At 55.0% G+C, this 21126-nt stretch overlaps 1 protein-coding gene across 1 annotated transcript in view; it reads right to left on the reverse strand.

The window, feature by feature from the left end:
* The window catches only part of TBC1D22A (TBC1 domain family member 22A), a 213453-nt gene that overhangs the window by 123214 nt on the left and 69113 nt on the right, over positions 1-21126 (reverse strand). The window contains exons 5-7 of the mRNA XM_040233357.1: positions 20360-20430; positions 8970-9098; positions 5471-5602 (exon numbers count right to left, since the gene is read on the reverse strand). Of these exons, the coding sequence (XP_040089291.1) occupies positions 5471-5602; positions 8970-9098; positions 20360-20430 (332 nt within the window). The remainder of the gene's footprint in view (positions 1-5470; positions 5603-8969; positions 9099-20359; positions 20431-21126) is intronic.

Consider the following 21126-nt stretch of genomic DNA (forward strand, 5'->3'; position numbering starts at 1 on the left):
TGCACAGCTGCCCTGCGCCGAGCAGACAGAGGAAATGCACAGACAGAAGGCCTCATCAGACGGACCGAGGCCAGAAGGGCAGGGCACAGGCAGGCAGGCAGCCGAGCCCCAGGTCCCAGGTTCCTGGGGACGTTACCCGGCAGGTCACCCCAGGAGGTCCTACCCCCGCAAAGACCCTCCCTCCATCCACAGCCTCCACCTCCATCTGTGCTTCCTTCCAACAGGGACTTCCAGGGTCCACCCCAGGAGTCTGGCTCGGAAGGCCTAGGGGAGGCCAGGGAACAGGCAAGCTAAAGGTTTCAAAAGCAATTCAACAGTGAGCAAAAAAATGGAACAGACACTTCAGCAAAGAAGATCTGAGCGTGACAAATCAGTAGATGAAAAGATGCTCGACATCCACAGTCAACAGGGAAATGCAAACTGTAACCCGTAAGATGCCACCACACAGCTGTTTTTTTAATAGTGAAAATTAAACAGATTGGCAAAACCACGTATGACAAGGATGTGGAGGACCTGGGCCTCTCACACATGGTGAACTGGCACGGCCACCTGGGGAAAGGGTTTGGCAGCATCTCATAAAGTGTACAAGCATACGCTCACCATGCCGCCCCGCACCGCACGCCTGGACGTCTTCCTAGATTTACACGCGACGGTTTAGGGCAAATGCACGTCGTAACGGGCCCAGCCAGCACCAGCATGGATCAGCTGCAGTGTGTCCAAGTCTAACCCCTGCAATGCTGCAAACCAGAACCTGACTCTCCCTGCTTCTCCCTGAGACCAGCACTTCTAGACTTTTCCTGAAGCCCCTTGCTTCTGTCACCTGCTTCCCCCACATGCAGCTCCCCACTGGCCGGGCCCTGGGCAGGGCTGCAGCTCCAGGAGGAACACGTGGGAGCTGAGGGAGGGGCCGCGGGGCCCACGGCCAGGGCCCAGTGCCGGGGCCCAGGGGCTCCTGCAGGGACCGAGGTCCCAGCTTGCCACACCCAACACCAGCCGACACCGGCCGGCAGGGACTGTATCCTGCCTCTGAAACTGGCAGCCGACAAACTCAGCTCTACGCAGAGAGTCTCAAGTGGCAGGAAAAACATAATGGTAAAGATAAACTAAAGGTCGCGTGGCAGACTCTATTTTCCATTTTTTAAAAATACCTTAAAACGAGGTTATAATATGTGATCTCTCATTTTCCAGATACAATAAGCACGGTTATTGAAAAGGACAATCAAAGAGAAGTACCTCAAAATGACTACTTCTGTGGGAAACTAATTTTCTCCTTTTGTGTTTTGTAATCTAAAAGCACTTTGGCTTTAATAATCGTTTTTTTTCTTTTTTTAACAAACTTACTGCACAGCGAGAGATATCAAAATTTAGAACTGCATTTACTAGACCAATCAAGATGAAAAACAGATATTTAAAACAATGAGAAAATCCAGTTTTAAAGAGACGTCATTTCTAATAGCGACAGACAATATGACAATGAAGAGTGAATTGAGTGAAACACACACGGGACCTTTTATGGAGCAATTTCTGAAGCTTCATTGAAAGGCGCTAAAGAATCGTCTAAGAGAACGGGGAATTAGCATGCTCGTGAAAACCAAGACTAAATTTCACAGACACGTCAGTTCTCCCGAATTGATCTATAGATTCTGCGCAATCCCGATCACAAATCAAACAGACGTGAGGAACAAACAAGAGCGGAATCTAAAAAAAGGCAACCCAACACCGAATGCAGCAGAAAGGCAGCGGACTCACAGGCACAGAGAGCTAAGCAGAGGCTACCAGAGGGGAGAGCGGAGGGCGGGCGGGCTGGACAGGCACAAACTCGGAGGTGTGAGACAGGCCGTCAGGATCTGTTGCACAACACAGGGAATACGGTCGGTATTTTATAATAACTGTAAGTGGAGTATAAGTTGAAACCTGTGAGTCACTGTACTGTACAGCTGCAATGCATAATACTGCCCGTCGGCTGTACTTCAATTTGAAAAGAGAAAACCCTGGCCATCTGATTCTGGGACCTCCATGGGCTCCCTACCTACCTGGAGGAGGAAAGCCTTAAGATGGCCTGATCGGTTTTGAAGGTGGGGCGGGGGGGGTGGGTGTTGTGTATACTCCCCACCAGGTACTGAGACGTCTGGTGAAGCTGGATGAACCAGGCACGCGTGACCTGAAGGAAAGGTAAGCTGAACACTGCGGCAAAACCGAGGCCACGCGCGACTGTGCGTGCAGCCTCAGCCTCTTCAGTCGTGACTGACTCTGCGACCCTATGGACCCACCAGGCTCCTCTGTCCCTGGGATTCTCTGGGCAAGAATACTGCAGTGGGCTGCCGTGCCCGCCTCCACGGGATCTTCCCGACCCAGAGATCGAATCTGCATCTCCCGAGTCTCCTACCCTGCAGGAGGATTCTTTACCACTGAGCCACCAGGGAAGCCAAACCAGAGACCAGTTCAGTCCAGTTCAGTCGCTCACTCGTGTCCGACTCTTTGCGACCCCATGAGTCGCAGCACGCCAAGCCTCCCTGTCCATCACCATCTCCCGGAGTTCACTCAGACTCACATCCATCAAGTCCGTGATGCCATCCAGCCATCTCATCCTCTGTCGTCCCCTTCTCCTCCTGCCCCCAATCCATCCCAGCATCAGAGTCTTTTCCAATGAGTCAACTCTTCGCATCAGGTGGCCAAAGTACTGGAGTTTCAGCTTTAGCATTATTCCTTCCAAAGAAATCCCAGGGCTGATCTCCTTCAGAATGGACTGTCTGGATCTCCTTGCAGTCCAAGGGACTCTCAACAGTCTTCTCCAACACCACAGTTCAAAAGCATCAATTCTTCGGTGCTCAGCCTTCTTCACAGTCCAACTCTCACATCCATACATGACCACGGGAAAAACCATAGCCTTGACTAGACGGACCTTAGTGGGCAAAGTAATGTCTCTGCTTTTGGATATGCTATCTAGGTTGGTCATAACTTTTCTTCCAAAGAGTAAGCGTCTTTTAATTTCATGGCTGCAATCCCCATCTGCAGTGATTTTCGAGCCCAAAAAACTAAAGTCTCACACTGTTTCCCCATCTATTTCCCATGAAGTGATGGGACCAGATGCCATGATCTTCATTTTCTGAATGTTGAGCTTTAAGCCAATTTTTTCACTCTCCTCTTTCACTTTCATCAAGAAGCTTTTTAGCTCCTCTTCACTTCTGCCATAAGGGTGGTGGCATCTGCATATCTGAGGTTATTGATATTTCTCCCGACAATCTTGATTCCAGCTTGTGTTTCTTCCAGTCCAGCATTTCTCATGATGTACTCTGCATATAAGTTAAATAAGCAGGGTGACAATATACAGCCTTGATGTACTCCTTTTCCTATTTGAAACCAGTCTGTTGTTCCATGTCCAGTTCTAACTGCTGCTCCCTGACCTGCATACAGATTTCATGCAAAGATGGGCTCGATAAAGGACAGAAATGGTCTGGACCTAACAGAAGCAGAAGATATTAAGAAGAGGTGGCAAGAATACACAGAAGAACTGTACAAAAAAGATCTTCACGACCCGGATAATCATGATGGTGTGATCACTCACCTAGAGCCAGACATCCTGGAATGTGAAGTCAAGTGGGCCTTGGAAAGCTTCGCTATGAACAATGCTAGTGGAGGTTATGGAATTCCAGTTGAGCTGTTTCAAATCCTGAACGATGATGCTGTGAAAGTGCTGCACTCAATATGCCAGCAAATTTGGAAAACTCAGCAGTGGCCATAGGACTGGAAAAGGTCAGTTTTCATTCCAATCTCAAAGAAAGGCAATGCCAAAGAATGCTCAAACTACTGCACAATTGCACTCATCTCACATGCTAATAAAGTAATGCTCAAAATTCTCCAAGCCAGGCTTCAGCAATACGTGAACCATGAACTCCCTGATGTTCAAGCTGGTTTTCGAAAAGGCAGAGGAACCAGAGATCAAATTGCCAACATCCGCTGGATCATGGAAAAAGCAAGAGAGTTCCAGAAAAACATCTATTTCTGTTTTATTGACTATGCCAAAGCCTTTGACTGTGTGGATCACAAAACAGAGCTCAGAGCTCCGCAAATGTGACAAAGATGTGAACAGAAGGGACCCTGCAAACGTGGGCAGAAAAGCTAGAGTGGTCGCCACGGAGGAAGTGCCAGTGGGTTCCCGCCTCCGAGCACACACGGCCACTGGATGCCGATGAGCTAAACTGCAGCAAACAGCAACACCTCAGAGCCTTGAGGTGAAAATAAGGGAGGAAGAGCGGCTTCAGGGTGTCTCCTCAGGAAGCTAGCCCTAACTGAAGAGATGGGCACGCTCAAAGCCACGGCAACCGAGACTGCAGACCACGACAGCCACCAAGAGGAAAGTGTCAGAAACAAGCCACAGAGTGGGAGGAGGGATCTGCCCCTACCAAGTGGCAGAGAGTCAGAATCCCCAATATATAAAGAGCAATGAGCAACAAACAATTAGACCAACCACCCACAAGAAATCAGGCAAAGACAGAAGCAGGCATCTCCCAGAAGGGGACACAGAAGCACAGGGAGAGATGCTCACTCCATGGGTGATCGGAGACGGGAAAATGAACACTGCCACCAGAGGGGCAGACCGTGAGAAGCCTGGCAGCACCCAGAGCCAGAGGGGTGTGAGCACCAGATGCCTGGTCCTCTGCCGGAGAGCGCTGAAGCGGGACAACCCTCTGGAGACCAGCCCAACATCATCTGGAGAGTTTACCAGGCTGACACCCAACCTTGCAACACCTTGTTGTTGTTAAGTTGCTAAGTCATGTCTGACTCTTCGTGACCCCAAGAACTGCAGCCTGCCAGGCTCCCCTGTCCTTTATCATGCCCCGGAGTTTGTTCAAACTCATGTCCGTTGAGTCATCACCTTACTTCTTCATAAACAATACTGAGAAATCCCTGCCAGTGGGCACCTGCAGAAGTGTAGGTGAAGGTTCCAGGCAATACTGGTCCAATAGCAAAACCTGGAAACCACCCAAATGTCCCCCAACAGGAAAAAGGCAAGAGAAAGTATGGCATGTCTGAGTAGCAACTGGACACACAGATTGGCTGAACCCTAGAAAATAATGTAGGTGAAGAAATTCAGGCTGCAGAGACCTGACCACTCAGACAGAGGAATGATCGGCTCCGGATCACGGCTCCCCGGGTGTCACGTAACGTGCATTAAAGGCATGAGGAGAGGGAGGGAGGCAGAGGCCAGGAAAGCAGGCATCTCCTGGGGAGGGGCCTGGGGGCGGCTGAGAGCCGCAGGCAGCCTCCACGTGACCAGCCCCACTCGGGTGGGTCACACTCGGGTGGGGCTCTCAGTCCCACACTGCGTGGGGGGCCCATGCGTCTAAACCACAGGCACACATAAGCTCCACCTGTGTTCCTTTGTACACACCGATGTTTGCACGATAAAAAAAGGACAGTGAGCACTTCGTGTTGGCGACTCTGCCCCAGGGGCCACCCCAGCCCCCACTGTGGGTAGAGCCGCTGGGACTGCGGGCATGGGGCTCCCTCTGCAGGACGTCCGGATCCCGGCTCTTACCTCTGTCACTTTGGGCTGAAGTATCAACGCTTCAGGACTCATTCGAGGGATGTCTATGTGGATCTGGAGACAGAGGAGAGAGACACACGGATTTTAAAAGCTGGCAAACGTCGCGATAGGCGTGATGATTAAAACAGCAGCACTGAGCCACCGCAGTGGGTGTACTCGGGGATCTTGCCTGCTCTCTCTGGGCTGGGCGTTCTCCTGTGGCAGGGGCAGTTTCCATCCACCGGGCCCCCCGCCCCGTCCCAGCATGACAGCCTTGCTACACACTTCCCACCCAGTAACGGCAGCGGGCTGGCTAAAAACAGAGCAGGCCCTCGGCTATTTAGTAACAGGATCCATAGCAATTAGTAAGCATTGATTTCCAGCCTCTGACATGGGGAGCAATTCGAGTACATCAATAGCGTACAAGTTTTTGGCCATGACAGCTTCTTCTTGGAACCCGGGACACATTTTTCTGCGCTGTACACAGTCCTTGGGGGAGCCCAGGGCACTGTTCAGGGGCAGCATTTCAGAAGCCTGGAGGAACAGCGGGCCCCACCCGACCACCATCTGATAGGAGAGTCGTCACAGGGCTCACACACCACGCAGCGGCACCTCCGGCTCCGGTAAGCCTGCTCAGGGCTTGAGCCGGCATCCGGCCGGCCCCCAGCACCCCCACTGCAGCCAGCGCTACCGCCATCCCCATTCACCCGGGCACACGGCCACACGGGCCAAGGGAAGGCGGCACGTCGTGATGCCGTGGGGAGGGGGCTGCGATGCAGGTCCACCCTCGTCCTTGCCCGTGACCACGAGGGTCCCTGAGACCCACAGGGCCTGGGTCTCCTCACCCCCTCGCCAGCACCGTGGCCGGGGCCACCCCAGCGGGCTCTGCATCCTCGCCCATCAGAGCCCCGCCCCACCGCTCAGAGCTGCCAGGGGATGCATGGCCCCGGAGTTGCATGGCTCTGACTGGGGGGAGCTGCTCCCACTCGTGGGGCCGACCCTGAACTCTCCCCTCGGGTGAGAACCCGGGAATGCGCTGCCCATCGGTGGTCCCAAGGGAGGCAGTGAGACTGCCCAGGGAGAGAGCTGGGCCGGGGTCTGGGGCCGGCAGACTAGCGAGTTCAGGGAGTGTGGACTATGAGGCAGTGGGAGAGGGAGAGAGAAGTGAAGCTGGAGAGGGGATGGCAGCAGAGGAAGACAAGAAACGACCTGACTCAGACCCTCTGAGCAACGCACGGAGGGACCTTTACGCCGAGACGTGCAGGCACCCGCGGTTTGGGAAGGAGACCCCGAGGACGAGGACTACAGTCTCCTGGGGCCGGAGCCCTGCAGCTGGCCAGGGGCAGGAGACCAGAACCCTCCAGACCCCACCCTGGCCACCAAGGCCACCTCAGAGCTGACCCCGCGCCATCAGAGCCACGGGGGCAGGCCAGGGGCCAGAGGAGCTGCCCACCACGTGCTGGCTGGGGGGCAGGGCAGTGCACCCCAGCACCAGCTCGGCACGCCCCACCCCCCCCCACAGGACTGGGCCAGCTGGGGCGGCCACGATGTCCGCAGAACCCGCAGGGCGGGGAGGACACGCCAGGTGAGCTGGGACCGACTGTTTGTGCTTTGGATGTGACAGCTTCACCCACAGAAACCTATAGAACAGAGGGCAAGAGAAGGGCGGGAAGCAGACAGGGTCCTGGCCGCCTGGGGCTGTGCGGGGGCCCAGCCACACCCCTTGGGCAGACGAGCAGCCAAGCTCAGTTCATGGGTCAATCCCTGGGAGTGGGCAGCAAGTGAGGAGACCAGGGTGCCCAAGCCCCAGACCCGGGCCGGCTCCATCATGACCTAACAGAACGCCTGAAACGGCCCTGCAGGACAGCCCAGGGTCCACCTTCAAGAGGCAGGCACACTCGGCCCAGGGCAGGCAGGCCCCAGCAGCTAATGCTGTGCGCGGTCATACTGACACGAACATAGAAACATTCGGGGACTCGCAGTACCAGGCGAGCTTTTTATTGCCTATCACAGTAACTACTGAGTGAAGATGCATGCAACCCGTCTTTAGTTAACTCTCCCGCAAGAAATTCATAACAGGACGAGGCCCGCTAAATCCCGCAGAGAGATGCTGGGGTCGTCCTAGAAATTCATAACAGGACAAGGCCCGCTAAATCCCGCAGAGAGATGCTGGGGTGGTCCTGTGCACGCCTTTTTCTCGAATAAGAACATGGCAAAAACACAGGCAAAACAGTAACGAATGAGCCCACTCACGGAAACCAGCAAAGCAGAAAAACAGCCAGGCAAGCCGGCACTTCCCTGACCCGGTCCACATGCATGCAGCATCCGAACTCGGTTTCCCAGAGGGACAGGTGGCAGCGCCTGTGGCCTGGGAGCCGCCGGAGTTGTAGACAGAGGACGAGGCCCAGTGTGGGCGGCAGGGGCCAGAGGCCGAGAAGAGCCCACCCTGGAGGGTGAGAAGGGGTCCCTGCCCCTCTCCCTACCCCCACCATGAGTCACTCTTCCTCCAGGGCTGCCAGGGTTCCCCTGTGGAGAAGGTGCTGTCCAAGAACCTACCTAACTTAAAGGACCATGATGACCAAGCAGGGAGAAGGCCCATCTCTGGAACTCTTGGCGGCACTGCGCCACACCGACAAGCAGGCCTGGGCATCTGAGCAAAAAATTCAGCGACACTCCTGCACCCAAAGGCCGGGTGTGTCGGGGTAACACTCCTACTGACACGCCTCGGGAAAATCAGACGCTCATCGCAGAATGCGAGGCAGGGCTGCCAAGTCCTAACCACCTTCCTGTTTAACGGCGGCTCAGACCGTTCTGAATTCTCACATGGTACAAAGACAAGGAGAGTTACGGAGGCCTCCAGCGATTCCAACAGCAAATTCTGGATGCACGGTGAACCGTAAATCAATTTCAAGTATTTTTCCCATTATGCACACCGTCTGTCAACTGACTATTCAAGAGGCCATAATTATACCCATTTTGTATTAAACTAAATAGTCAAATGATAAGCTGGCTACACCTCCACTGTGGACTGAACTGCGTCCCTCCAGAGCCGAGCTGAGGAGCACGGCTCTCCTCAGCGTAAACCACGCCCCCAGTGGCAGCAGAGGTCAGCGCCTGGGGCCCCGGGGACTCACTCCTCTGACCTGACCCAGAGGGATGTCTACCTCTGACCTTCAGGTCAGACGGCCCCTGAGTCACAAGACACCCTCCACCCAGGGCTCCGGGCTCTCTGTTCTGTGGCTCCAGTGAAAATACCTTCCCACTCCTGTAGGAGGAGCTGGAGATGCCCAAGGTGCTACGTTTAGGGGAAATTCACCATTATCAGGGAAAATAAAGATCTGTGGCCCAATCAGGGGCCTACCAGGTATAGCATTTCCACCAAGAGAGATGTCACTGAGTGAAAGAATTTTGAGTAACAAGAAAAAAGAAAACGTGTTCCCACCTGTCTATAGGTATCCTGGTGAACCTCATCATTCCTGGAATCGTAATAGTGATCAATAAAAGCAAAATATTCTTTCTGTTTTCTTTGGAGAGTGGCTGGTCTTCGGTCTACATTGGCAGGAAGGTAACCCTGTGTGAGAAAAAAAACATGAAAAGAACATACACTTAATAGTAACTCGTGGAATGAGTAAGTATGTATGGTTAATGGTAACTCATTGATGGCATCACCAACTGAATGGACATGAATCTGTGCAAACTCCGGGAGACAATGGAAGACAGGGAAGTCTGGCGGGCTGCAGTCCATGGGGTCACAAAGAGTCAGACACGACTTGGCAACTGATCAGCAACAACTCATGGAATCTGTATAAGAAGTCTTTAATCAAAAGGCTCAGATCTTTTCTTTTTTAAAAAATTTCATAGTTGTTTCTGGCCATGCTGCACAGCATTTGGGATGTTTCCCGATCACGGATGAAACCCGTGCCCTTTGCAGCGGACGCACAGAGTCTTAACGACTGGACCAGGGAATTCCCAAAAGGCTCACATCTCGAAATGCTTGGTGCTCTGAAATGCAATACAGAGGGAAGGACTTAAATGAAAGGCAGCGAGCTGAGCCCTCGGGAGCCACAGCCCCGCCTGTCCTCCCAAGGGGTCCGGGCTCGGCGCTACAGCCTCCCCGGGGGTGAAGGACCTTCACCCGCGGCCGCACAGAGGGGCGGGCGCCCGGCAGTGGGCTGGCATCCACCGAGCTCCCACAGCAGGACCAAGAGCCGAAACCCCATCTGGATATGCCTCGTACAGCACGGAGAGGTCAGGCGTGTGCAGGCTTAATGTGTGTCCATGACACACACGCAGGCGCACACAGTGTGTGTGCCTGTGTCCACACACGTGTGCGTCTTCTCCTCTCTCCAAAGACTCCTGGATCTTGGCAGCCGCAGTCCCGGTCCACACTCAGCGAGGGTCAGGCAGCGAAGGGCGGCCACGAAGAGCCCAGACAGCTGCCTCCCTTTTCCCAGTTCTTCAGTCCACACTGCCGCCGCATCACACCCAGAACAGAAGGTCCCTGCTTCACGTAAGAGGCTCCGTGACAGGTGACAAGGCGCACAGCTGCGTGACGACTGCCCGTGAAGGTCAGAGCAGCCTGTCACCCCGAGGGCATCCCGGTGCCCACCCCGGCCAGGAGGAGTCGGGAGTCACCGCCTCTGCCCCACGCATCTCGGCCGCCACCCGGAACCGCACGGAACCGGCATCACGGGGGCCAGAGCCCGGCAGCAAGGCTGCCCTCACCCAGGTGCTGTCGTTCTGACTGACAACGTTGTGCCAGTCTCTGTACAGCGGAGTGACTCAGCTGTGCACACACTCCCATTCTTTCTTTACATTCGTTCCCATTACGGTTTATCCCAGGAGACGGGACAGTTCCCTGTGCGCCACAGCAGGACCTTGTCGTTTATCCGTTCTGAACGTAGTGGTTGCATCTACCAACCCCAAACTCCCAGTCCTTCCCCCTCCCCCCCATCCCCCCGGCAACCACGAGTCTGGTCTCTCTGTCTGTGGGTCTGTTTCTGTCCCGTAGACAAGCTCATTCGTGCCGTATTTCAGACCTCAGCAGATGAACGGATAAAGAAGATGTCGTGTGTGTGTGTGTGTGTATGTGTGTGTGTGTAATGGAATATATAAAAAAGAATGGCCATCAAAAAGAATGCAAGAATGCCCCTTGCGCAACACGGATGCAGCTAGAGATTATCGTGCTGAACATGAAGCCAGAAGGAGAGAGACAAACACCGTGTGACAGACCGCCGTCTCCGGAGATTCCTTCTGAAACCAGCAGTGACCCCCTCCCAACCCTTTCCCCCCGAGTGGAATTCCAGGGTATGGTTAAACCAGTTTGTGAAGCCACTCACTCTTTGCTGATCATCTGAGTTGTTTCTGGTTTGGGGTTATTTTAAAATAATGACTGTTATAAATATTCTTGTACCAGGCTTTTACGATATACACTTGATTTCTCCTGGGTAACTGGGTCATAAAGTAGGTGTACGCTTAATTTTCTCAGAAACTGCCGGATCTTTTCCCAGAAGGATGACACGGTTTTCCACACTAACTAACAAGGTCTGAGAACCTTAGAGTGTTGTCCATCTCTAAACATCAGTCCTTGTCGAGGGCTTTTACTTCATTTCCCAAATGATCATGATGTTGAACATCTTTTCACAGACCCCTCTGCCACCATCTCTCTTCTTTGATGGAGCATCTGTTCGAATCCTTTGCCCGTTTTCTTTTAACCAGTCGCTTGTTTTCTTACTGAGTTTTATGAGACCTGTATACATTCAAGATGCAAGTCTTTTCAACAAATATATGCACTCTGATTATATTCTCCTAGCCTGTGGCTTCCCTTTTTAATGTCTCAAACAATAGCAGATTTAAATGTTCGTGAAGTCCAAAGGACAGTTTTCCTTTTATACTTATATTTAGCAGTTCTTGTGTCCTGCATAAGAAGGATTTTCTCCTTGCTTTTTCCCTAGACGTCCTAAAGCTCATTCCTTGTGTGTCCCTCCTCACCCCTCGGGCATCCCTTCAATGGCCACTTCCTCAGGAGGGTAGGCCTGGCCCAAGCGGGGCCCGCTCACACAGCCGCCCAGCAGCACCCGGCAGGCACCTAAACTTTCAGTGAGTGACCCCACCTGAAAGTGGGCAAATGAACAAACCCAGCTGCCACCTTTTAGAGTGTTTCCACGTCCACGGGGGACGTCACTGTGTTTGCTGTCAAACACCTGTGCAGCCTTTGTCAAACAGCATCCTGGAGAGCCTCTGGGTACCACATCTGAGTGAGGCTCTTCCAGGACAAGTCCCGACGGGCCAATATGCCCCACCATCCCACCAGCTCCAGTGACCGACAGGCTTGGGGGGAAATGGGGAGCCAGAAGCAGGCACAAAAGCCAGGTACGGGGCATTCTCTGCTGCTGCTTGTGAGTCAAAAGGGGTGCGCACAGCCTGGAGCTGTGGCAGCCATCCTGTGACCATGAGGGAGAACCACGAGCCACAGATCCACCGCAAAGAGCTGACGCAAGGACAGCTGCGCTCAGCCTTGAGGGTGAAGTCGGCCTCAGTCCAGCCGCCCCTCCTCAGCTGTGTGAGCACGCGCGTCCCCTTTACCCCGCTTTGGGCATCAGTTAGCATCTGTTCTGTATCATAAACTACACACCCATGCACATTTGTTTTAACACATTTGGATCACATCATTTAAACTTTTTAATAAACGTGTATTGAAATGTAATGTGTGTGTGCACACGTTGCCCAAATATGTGCGTGAATGATCACAAAATGAACACATCTCAGGGCACGCTGGGGACCTCCCGGCCACTGACCCTTACTCCTGACCTGCTGTCAGAGGTCCTCCCTGACTCCTCACACCTGCCAGGTTTTGCCTATCAGGTTTCTGAACTTTACATACATGGAATCTTTTTCTTTTCTTTTCTGCCTCATTGCTTAAACTCAGTGCTACATTTGAAAAATCCATTCGTTCTGGAACACAAACCAGTGGTTAATTTTCACTGCTGCATAACATCTCCATGTGCAAAATCCATTCTGTTAACAGACATCCGGGTAGTGACCAGGTTTCTGCGATAAACGTTCTCATGCCTGCCTTTTACAGCACACGACATCCATTTTGTTACGTATATACCAGGGAGCAAAGGTGGGCGTACCTTTGACAGGTTTTGCTGAAGAATTTCCCAAGTGACTACACTCCCGGGGGACATGCACGAGAGCACCCACTGGCCTCCCTTCTTCCCAACGCCAGGCACCACCGCCTTTACCTTGCAGCCGTGCTGACGGGCTCACGGAGGTATCCATCAGCTGGCAGGCCTCAGCTGCCTCTCCAGGGGCCTGCGGGAGGCCAGGCGCATCCTCACCCGTGAGCAGCCCTCCCCCTCCTGTTCGGTGGTCCGCCCCCTCCCGCTCTGCAGCCGCCTGCTGCTCCGTCTGCACGGCAGGCCTGCAGTAAGCATCACCTCCTCCTGCCTGTGGCTTCTTGCCCATTAATGACATCTTTTGATGAACAGAAGCTCCTAACCTGAACGAAGCCCAATTTACTTTTAATGACTAGTCCTTTCCATGGCCTTTTTAAGGAAATTTCCTCTCCAACATTCTGTGCTTACATACCTGGACTTAAAATCGTGAACCCTGGCTCCCACTGACAGAACATCTTGTTCTCCCACGGAGCTCAGCAAATGCCAGCCTACCGCCCATTTCTGTAACCAGGACATCAGGGACACGAAGCCACACCTGTTTGCCCATGTGTGTGGCTGTTTGCACATGACTGAGGCAGAGCTGAGGAGCTGGAAAGTGACCGTGTGACCCACTGAAACACATGCTCAGATGCTTGCTAACCAGCCCTTTACAGAAGAAGCTTAGCAACCCCTGCTTTGCAAGCACTGGTCCCCAAGGCTACATGGCCTGCCACCATATGAAAGTCTTTATTACATATTTGTCTAACTTTTCCTCAATTTCTGAACATTCTGAATATTTTCAAATGTTCAGTACTCCAAAATACGTGGTGCTGAGCAATGTCTGATTTTTCCTGGAGTAAAATGTCTACAAGCGCATTGTCGGCTCAGTGGGACACGGGGTATATTTAAGGCTCTTGATGCTTTTTCTCCAAGTGCCTCTGCCAGGAGGTTAGCAATTTACACCCCAGCAGGCTTGTCACAGGTGTCGCCCGTCCTCCACCTTCTACCACAGCGAGGAGGAGCCGCCCGAAGAACAGCCGCCCTAAAATGCCTTCAGTTAATTACGACCCGTCGGAAGGGGGCCCCGCTGTGTCCAGCTGACAGATCCCTGCAGTCGGCAGCGGGCGGCCCCCTGACCGAGGGAGGGAGCGGCCGCTGGTCCTACCTGCCTCCATTTTCTGGTCAAATGAGGCCTCCTGCATCCCAAAGAGCAGACCACTCCGCACACTTTCACCAGCGACAAAAACCACCACCAGCCCCCAGTGTGGACTGAAGACGCAGGCTGCCTCCAGCGCCTTCACACCAGCCGGGAAAGCGCCCACTTGAGTAGCTCAGACCCCGCCCCCTTCGGCCAGCATCACCCAAAACCACACAGAGCTCTCCTCCTGCCCGGACCCCAGCCCAGCCCTGCCGAGGGCGTGAAGTTACAGGGGATGGGGGGCAGTCACAGCTTCAGAGAATCCATCTGGGAGCCCAGGCACCCACCAGGCCCAGGTGGGCCTTGACAGCCACGTCAAGCCCCACTGCCTCCTGGACAGTGGCCATGGGCTGGGTTTTCTTCTTTTTCTTTGTCCTGAAACTGCCACAGTCCCAGGTAAGGAAAGGGAGGGACAGCTCCTTGCCAGGGTCCTGCTGCACACAGGCCTGGTGGAGGGCGGAAGGCAAAGCCTGCCCACCCGAGCCCCACCCCTCCGACCACCCCCACCACTGGAGCTGCTGGAGGCCCAGGCTCCGCCTCCCCTGCCAACCCCCGCCCTGTCAGACAGGCCTCCCCACTGGAAATGCCCAACCAGACCACCAGGCACCTCCTGCTCCCGCCCGGCCTGGCCCTTCCCACCTGGCCTGGCTCTTCCCACCTCTCAGCCCAGGATGCTCTCTCCCTTCCCCAGCCTGGCACCCCCAAGACTCAAGGCCCCTCTGAGCTCATGGTTCCCTCCACCCTGGGTCCCATCCCCTGCATCGTGGGCTGGCAGACCACCACTCGCAGGCCACATCCAGCCTGCAGGGAACCTTTTCGGGAACACAGCCACGCACCCTCATCATAGGAGAATCTCTCAGCGACGCAGGCAGCGACGCGGCCGCCCCATGAAGCCACCGCCTCCACCTCTGCAGGGCTGGCTCCCAGCTCTGGGCTCCAGGAGTGGGCACCGCAGCTGTTCCACTGGAGCGCCGGCCCAGCGCCCACCCTCCTCCCGGCCCCGGGGCCGAGGGACACATCCAGGAACTGCGTCCACCCTCCTACTCCTCAGAGAGCAAGCAGCTCCTCAGCGGGGCTGCCTGGTCTGCACCGTCGGCCCACGCCCTGCTGGAGTTGGTGCCGCCCTCTCCAAGGAACCCGTGAATCTGGGTGGGACCGAGACCCTGCAAGGCCCCATCCCTTCCTCCCCAAGTCCTGGCTCCCAAGTAGCCGCCCCAGCCACCAGCCTGGCCCTCGGGGCCCCTCCTACTTCGCTCACATTTTGTTCTGTGACATCAGCCCTTCTAAGATGCTGTGAACTTCAGTCACTGCATTTACCGCCATCTCCTCTCACTGGCATGCCAGCTCCAGCACGCAGGAATCCTCACCTCTCTGTTCACAGACATCCCCTGGGCTCAGGGTACTGTCTGGCACAGCAGACACTCCGCAGATACTTGGTGGATGAAGGCATGAGGTCAACAGATCTGGGATGACACTGTCACACCCCAAGAAGGGTCTCTACCCAGGAGGCTAGGAGGTCGTGTCTGAACTAATTCATGAGAAGTAGAGGGCTCAGTGGTAAAGACTATATCTGCCAATGCAAGAGGCGTGAGTTTGATCCCTGCCTTGGGAAGATCCTCTGGAGGAGGGCATGGCAACCCACCCCAGTATTCTTGCCTGGAGAATCCCATGGACAGAGGAGCCCAAGGGGCTACAGTCCACGGGGTTGCAGAGTCAGACGCAACTGCACAACTAAACACCAGCAAGAGGGATGGGCTGGCGTCCTCCTCTGGGCTGGGTCTGGAGATGGCGGAGCGGATGGAGGTGGAGAGGCAGAGGACAGCCGCGGGGAGCCCTGGGCAAGCTCGAGACGGCCTAGCACGGGAGGAGCGTGGACACGCGTGCAGCGGCCGGGTCAGGGCACCGGGGCCGCCACGGGGGCGCCGGCTGCAGCCGGAGGGGACAGCCTGACACAGACTCCAGCGCCGCCGGTGGATTCTAACTGAACGGGAACGAGGACCCAGAAAGTCTCGCCAGCCTCAAATGTTAACTAAAGAACCGAGACAGAACTTCTGACAGGCAAGGGCATCGAAGCGGGGACGCGGGCAATAAGCAAGCCCACACAGCCTCCTGATGCTCCCCTTCCTAAAGGAAAACACACACATGCAAGTTGAGGCCTCCAGATAATTAGGCAAGACTGGAAATTATGCAAATGAAATATATTCAAGTATGCAATGAATTTTAAATGACAGAACTACAGAAAACTTAATTGCTGTATTAGCATGCTATAAAAACACTAATCATAAATGTAAAACAATGCATGCATATACTTATATCGGAATTGTCCCGCTGACACAAACATCAAGTCGCTCCCTCCCGCTGGGTTCACGTGCAAACTCACCTCAATAAACGGCGAGAACGAAACATGGTATAAGCGCTTCACTCACCATTTCCAGCCATTCTACTGACTGCCACGAATGGCAAGTGCTTAGTTTTTGTTGGGTATTTCTGAAACGCTTTTTTAAAAGAGCCAGAAATGTCATTTTCTAGAGCGTTAATTTTTTAAATTTTTGTCTCATGTTGGAGTTTAGTTAATTAACAACGTTGTGCTAGTTCCAGGTTTTACAGCAAGTGTTTCAGCTACACGTATACAATCCCCCGCTCCTGTCGCAAGCTCTTTTCCCATTTAGGTTATCACAGAATATTAAGCAGGGCTCCCTGTGCCATGCGGCAGGCCCCTGCTGGCTATCTATCTGAAGGAAAGCAGTGTCTACAGCATTAGTTTTTAGAAGTTTCTGCACCACTTGCATGGGATTTCGGCATTAGATGGCGTCAGAGGCGGTTTACCGGTGAGCTCTGGGGGTACGGGTTAGTTCTCCTGAGTGACCAGAGCCCAGCTTCCTAACTTTCTTCATTAAAGCGGCATCTCCTACTCATCCGTTAAGAAAGTGCTCGTCCACACACCACCGGGACAGTGCTAACGGCAGACCCTGAACCCATCAGGCAAGCCAGCAGTCTCCCTAAATGGGGCAGAGCATAAACTCTTAGCTCCTCAGCTAAGCACCCAGTGCTCGGACCTCCCGCTCCCTCCTTCGCCCTGAGAAAACCATGGCCCCACAGCCACCCCGTCAGCCCCAGCTCACGGGACTCCCCTCTCCTGCAGACCCCTGCTGTGGTGGAGGAGGAGCAGAGCCGTGGTGTGGGGGTCCCCAGCTCCCCAGTGCGGGCTCCCCCAGACTCGCTGACAGCCCCAGTCCGTTCTCTGCCCTACCAGAGGGTCAACAGCCCCAGCCCCTCAGCTGCAGGTGAGTCAGGCCCAGCTGTGCCCCCCCCAGTGCCTCCGCCCAGGGGTGCTGCCCTTGACGCCCCATCTCCCAGCGGGCTCAGGGGTGCCCTGCCCTGTCCCTCGGGGGACCGGAGTGTTCTAGAGCAGCGGTCCCCGCCCTGGACCTGCGAGAGCACCCCTGGGGAATCCAGATGGCAGCAATTCCCAAGCCCCCCTGGGTAACACAAGTATGGACCCAGAATGGAAAGCTGCAGGTGGAGAGGAGGCCCGAAGCCCACCCGTCCCTGCCTCCTCCCCCAAGCCTGGGCCAGGTGCTCGGTGGAACCCGGAGTTGGTACATACCCCGGGACCGCAGTCCACCCTGGGATCTGCTCCGTGGGCCCACACGTCAGCATCTGCAAGAGCTCCCCAGGAGACAGGCGTGTGAGGCCCTTGGAGAAATGACCAAGAGCTAGTCCTGACTGGGAAGACTGCTGCTCCACCCCCGGCCCAACCCCAGGACCCCCCTGGGTGCTTCCTCCAGGACACTCGTGGGCCTGACCCTTGTGAAGGGCCCAGCCCAGGACAGATGCTCAAGAAACATCTGCTGAACCCAGGCCGAGTGGTTAACAGGGTTCACTGTGCGCTCCGAGTCTCCCATCAGAGAACACGTTCTGCGGCTGACCACACCGGGGGCACCCCAGGACAAGCACAGAGGCTCACGAGCTCCAGGTGTGGTTCACAGGATGGGAGAGGATGGCCCCCACAGTCAGACTTCCCCCTGCCTGCCCAAGCCCAGGTCCAACCAGCACCCCTTAACTGCGTGGGTTCCCTGCCCCTGGACGCCCAAATCTCCTCTCCACTCCCTGAGGCCACAGCACGTGCAGGCGGGAGCCCTGCAGGAGGGGGTGACATCCCTGCTGACCCGCACAGGCCTGCGTGGTCAGTGAGCACCCACACTGGCTTTCTCCTCGGTGGCCTGGGCCCCTCCTCCCCTTCCGTCCCTCCCATCCCAGCTCCTACCCCCTTCCAAGGGGCATGGCCCGCTGCTTGCACAGGAATCTCTCACACTGTGCCAAACGGCACAGAGCAAACACTCGAGAAACGCTTGCAGGACAAGCGAAAAGGCAGAGGAGAGGCGGGGAGAGCGTGCGCAGGGAGGACAGGTGCCCTGTCTGCCGGGGGCCGGCTCCGCCCCGGGCCAGAGGCAGAGAGAGCAGGGGCTCCCTCCTTCTGCCACAGGGACGTGGCCATTCCCCTTCCCTGCTTTCCCGGTGGCAGACCCTGGAAGTGCTCGGGCAGGCGACGTTGAGCAAACAAGGGGAGGAGGCAAGCTGCAGTCCCTCCGTCCGCCCAGGGCGCCTGGCTTCACCCCGCAGCCCCCCGCCCTCACTCAGGCCTTCAGGAGGCGGCCCAGCCAGGGCACCTGGCCTCCCCGCACCCCCACCTCCCATCCCCCACCCCCAAGGGGTCAGCTGACCCGCCGGTTCCTGCAGAGCCTCGGTGTTGATTCTCCGCCTCCACCGGGTCACGTGACCTCCCATGTCGCTCACCTGGGGAACCCTGACACACCCTTAGAGATGGCCCGAAGCACCCCACCTTCTCCAAGAGGCTGTGGAATGCCCTCCCTGCTGGTGGCCCACCTTTGGAGGGACGGGCTCGGCTCACTGTCCCCAACACCTTTTTAACTCATCTGACAATGCAAGTCGAAAACAGCGAGAACTGCCCCAGTCACCTCTGCCCTTTTCCTCCACCCCAGCCCACCTCTGCTTTGAGACCCTGGGGGGTGAAGACCCCAGACACGTGCCCATGACACTGTTGCCCTCCTCTCGCCCACTGGGGCCGCCTGCGGCCCACGCATGCCACGGTTTGTGGTCCCCCAATCAAATCCCGCTGCACCCCTGACCAACCCCAAAGCCCCCAGACTCTGTGGTGCGCTGGAGTCTGCTCCCCTCTGCCTCTGGACAAGGGCCCTTGTAACCAGCGGTGGCGACGTGAACAAACATCCAAGAAGGCCAGACTCTGTCACCTGCATCCCATCGCCGCTGGTCACAGACCCTCCCCACTGCCCTGCCCCACTTCAGACCGCCAAGCCGAGCCGATCTCACGTCACCCTCTGCCCCTCTGCCCACTGACCCCAGGTGGCTCTTCCTCCAAGGCAGTCACTGGGCAGCTGTGAGCGTGTCTTAACCATGACCTGCAGAGGCGGGAAGCTAAAGGGAAGAGGCCAGGACAACGTAATTCACAGAGGGCTTTCCACCAGGAGGAGCACACCCTTCACAAACGCAAAACCTCCACAGAGACCTGAAAGGTGTTTTCATGCAAACTTCCTAAAATGCGGCCTGGAAAGCCTGTAGCCTCTCTTAGAGGATGTTAGGAAAACCAGATACAAAAAAAAACACCAAACAAAAACATTAGCAATTGCAGCGGGTCTAATTTTAATTGCAAGAGAATATTTGATCAATAAATATTCACTGTTCAGAACTGCATCTGCATGTAGGGTTATGAGGTACTAAGCTGCAAATTTATTAAAGCTCATTAGCAAGAAAGACTCTTTTAATACTGAAAGTCCGACCCAATTTAGGGTAAACTCTTAGGGGTCCCTATTGACTTAGTTCCCAAAATAATAAGGAAGAAAAAAAAAAAAAAACAGGAAACGGGAAGAAAGCTGTCTAGAAAAGACTCCAAGATGTTCAGCAGAGCCAAGCTCACTTCTGACGCTGACTCAGGGCGAGAACCAGCTCCCACCTTCTCCCGAAGCCCCCAGAACGCGCTGCTCCACACTGGGTGTGAGGGAGCCACAGCCCAGCCTCCATCACACAAACACACACCGGTCTAACACCATCACCACTGATGCTTTTTAAAAGACTCTCAAACAGATTTCCCTGTTTGAGTCCTCAGAGATGAAAGAATCTTCCATGCTGGAACCTTTTTATAACACAGGTTTGGAAACACCACAAAGACTTTAAAAATAATAAGATCAGAGAAAAAGAACACAGCCATCCTAAGTTATGACTTACACTCGTTTTCTGCCAGTCTTGGCAAACCAAGCCTGAAGCTGAGCTAAGGGTGGGAGATGGCGTCGCAGCCCCAGCCGAAGCCGGATCCGTGAGGTGGAGCCGGGAAGTGCGTGGGGCTCGAAGCCCGCCCGGGCCAGGAGAGCCTGTCCTCCCGGGAGGACGGTGCCTGGGCAGGGGGTGCAGGGTGGGGGCACAGAGGGGGCAACTTACTGAGAGTAGCTTCCACGTGATGGCACGGACGGGCTTGGGGATCCCGGACCAGCTCAGCTTCCTGAGCTCCTCTGTTAACACAAGAGAGACAGGGAGAAGGGGGTTACAGATGGCAGGCAAAGCTTACCCCTTCGGGTGACATCCTCCCCCCGTTCCTCGGGGGGCAAGGAGGCCCATAAATGAAACCAGAATGAACCTAAATGAGAACAATTTCAGATACTGATTGTTTTCAACACACCGGAGAAGTTACCACTCTATTCAAACCAAGCTAAACGTGACCTGTTTGCATTTAGATCTTAGCACACGTTTGCTCAACACGGCCCGAGCATCCCTGGAGCCACAGGGACAGGCAAGGTGCAAAGGACACGCTTCCTTCCAGCCTCCTGACTCCCCACTCACCCACCTCCCTCCCTCTCTCCCCCCGCACCCCCTAAGCTCACATCTTTCCTTCATCCCGTCACTCTCAGCACTTACTCTAAGAAGACCTACACGAAGTGTGCTTCTCAGGACATATTTTTTTTTTAATAGAGTTATCTTTATAATTGAAGGACAATTGCTTCACAACATACATCAACACGAGTCAGCCAGAGGTATACATGTGTCCCCCCCATCTTGAACCTCCCTCCCACCTCCCACCCCATCTGACCCCTGAAGGTAGTGACAGAGCTCGGGTGTGAGTCCCGAGTCGTACGGCAAAGCCCCACGGGTCACCTACTTTAATCAGGTGTACACGCCACCACGTCCCTCCTTCTATTCGCCCTTCTTCC

The sequence above is a fragment of the Oryx dammah genome, unplaced genomic scaffold (assembly GCF_014754425.2).
Source record: "Oryx dammah isolate SB20612 unplaced genomic scaffold, SCBI_Odam_1.1 HiC_scaffold_29, whole genome shotgun sequence".
NCBI classification, from domain to species: domain Eukaryota; kingdom Metazoa; phylum Chordata; class Mammalia; order Artiodactyla; family Bovidae; genus Oryx; species Oryx dammah.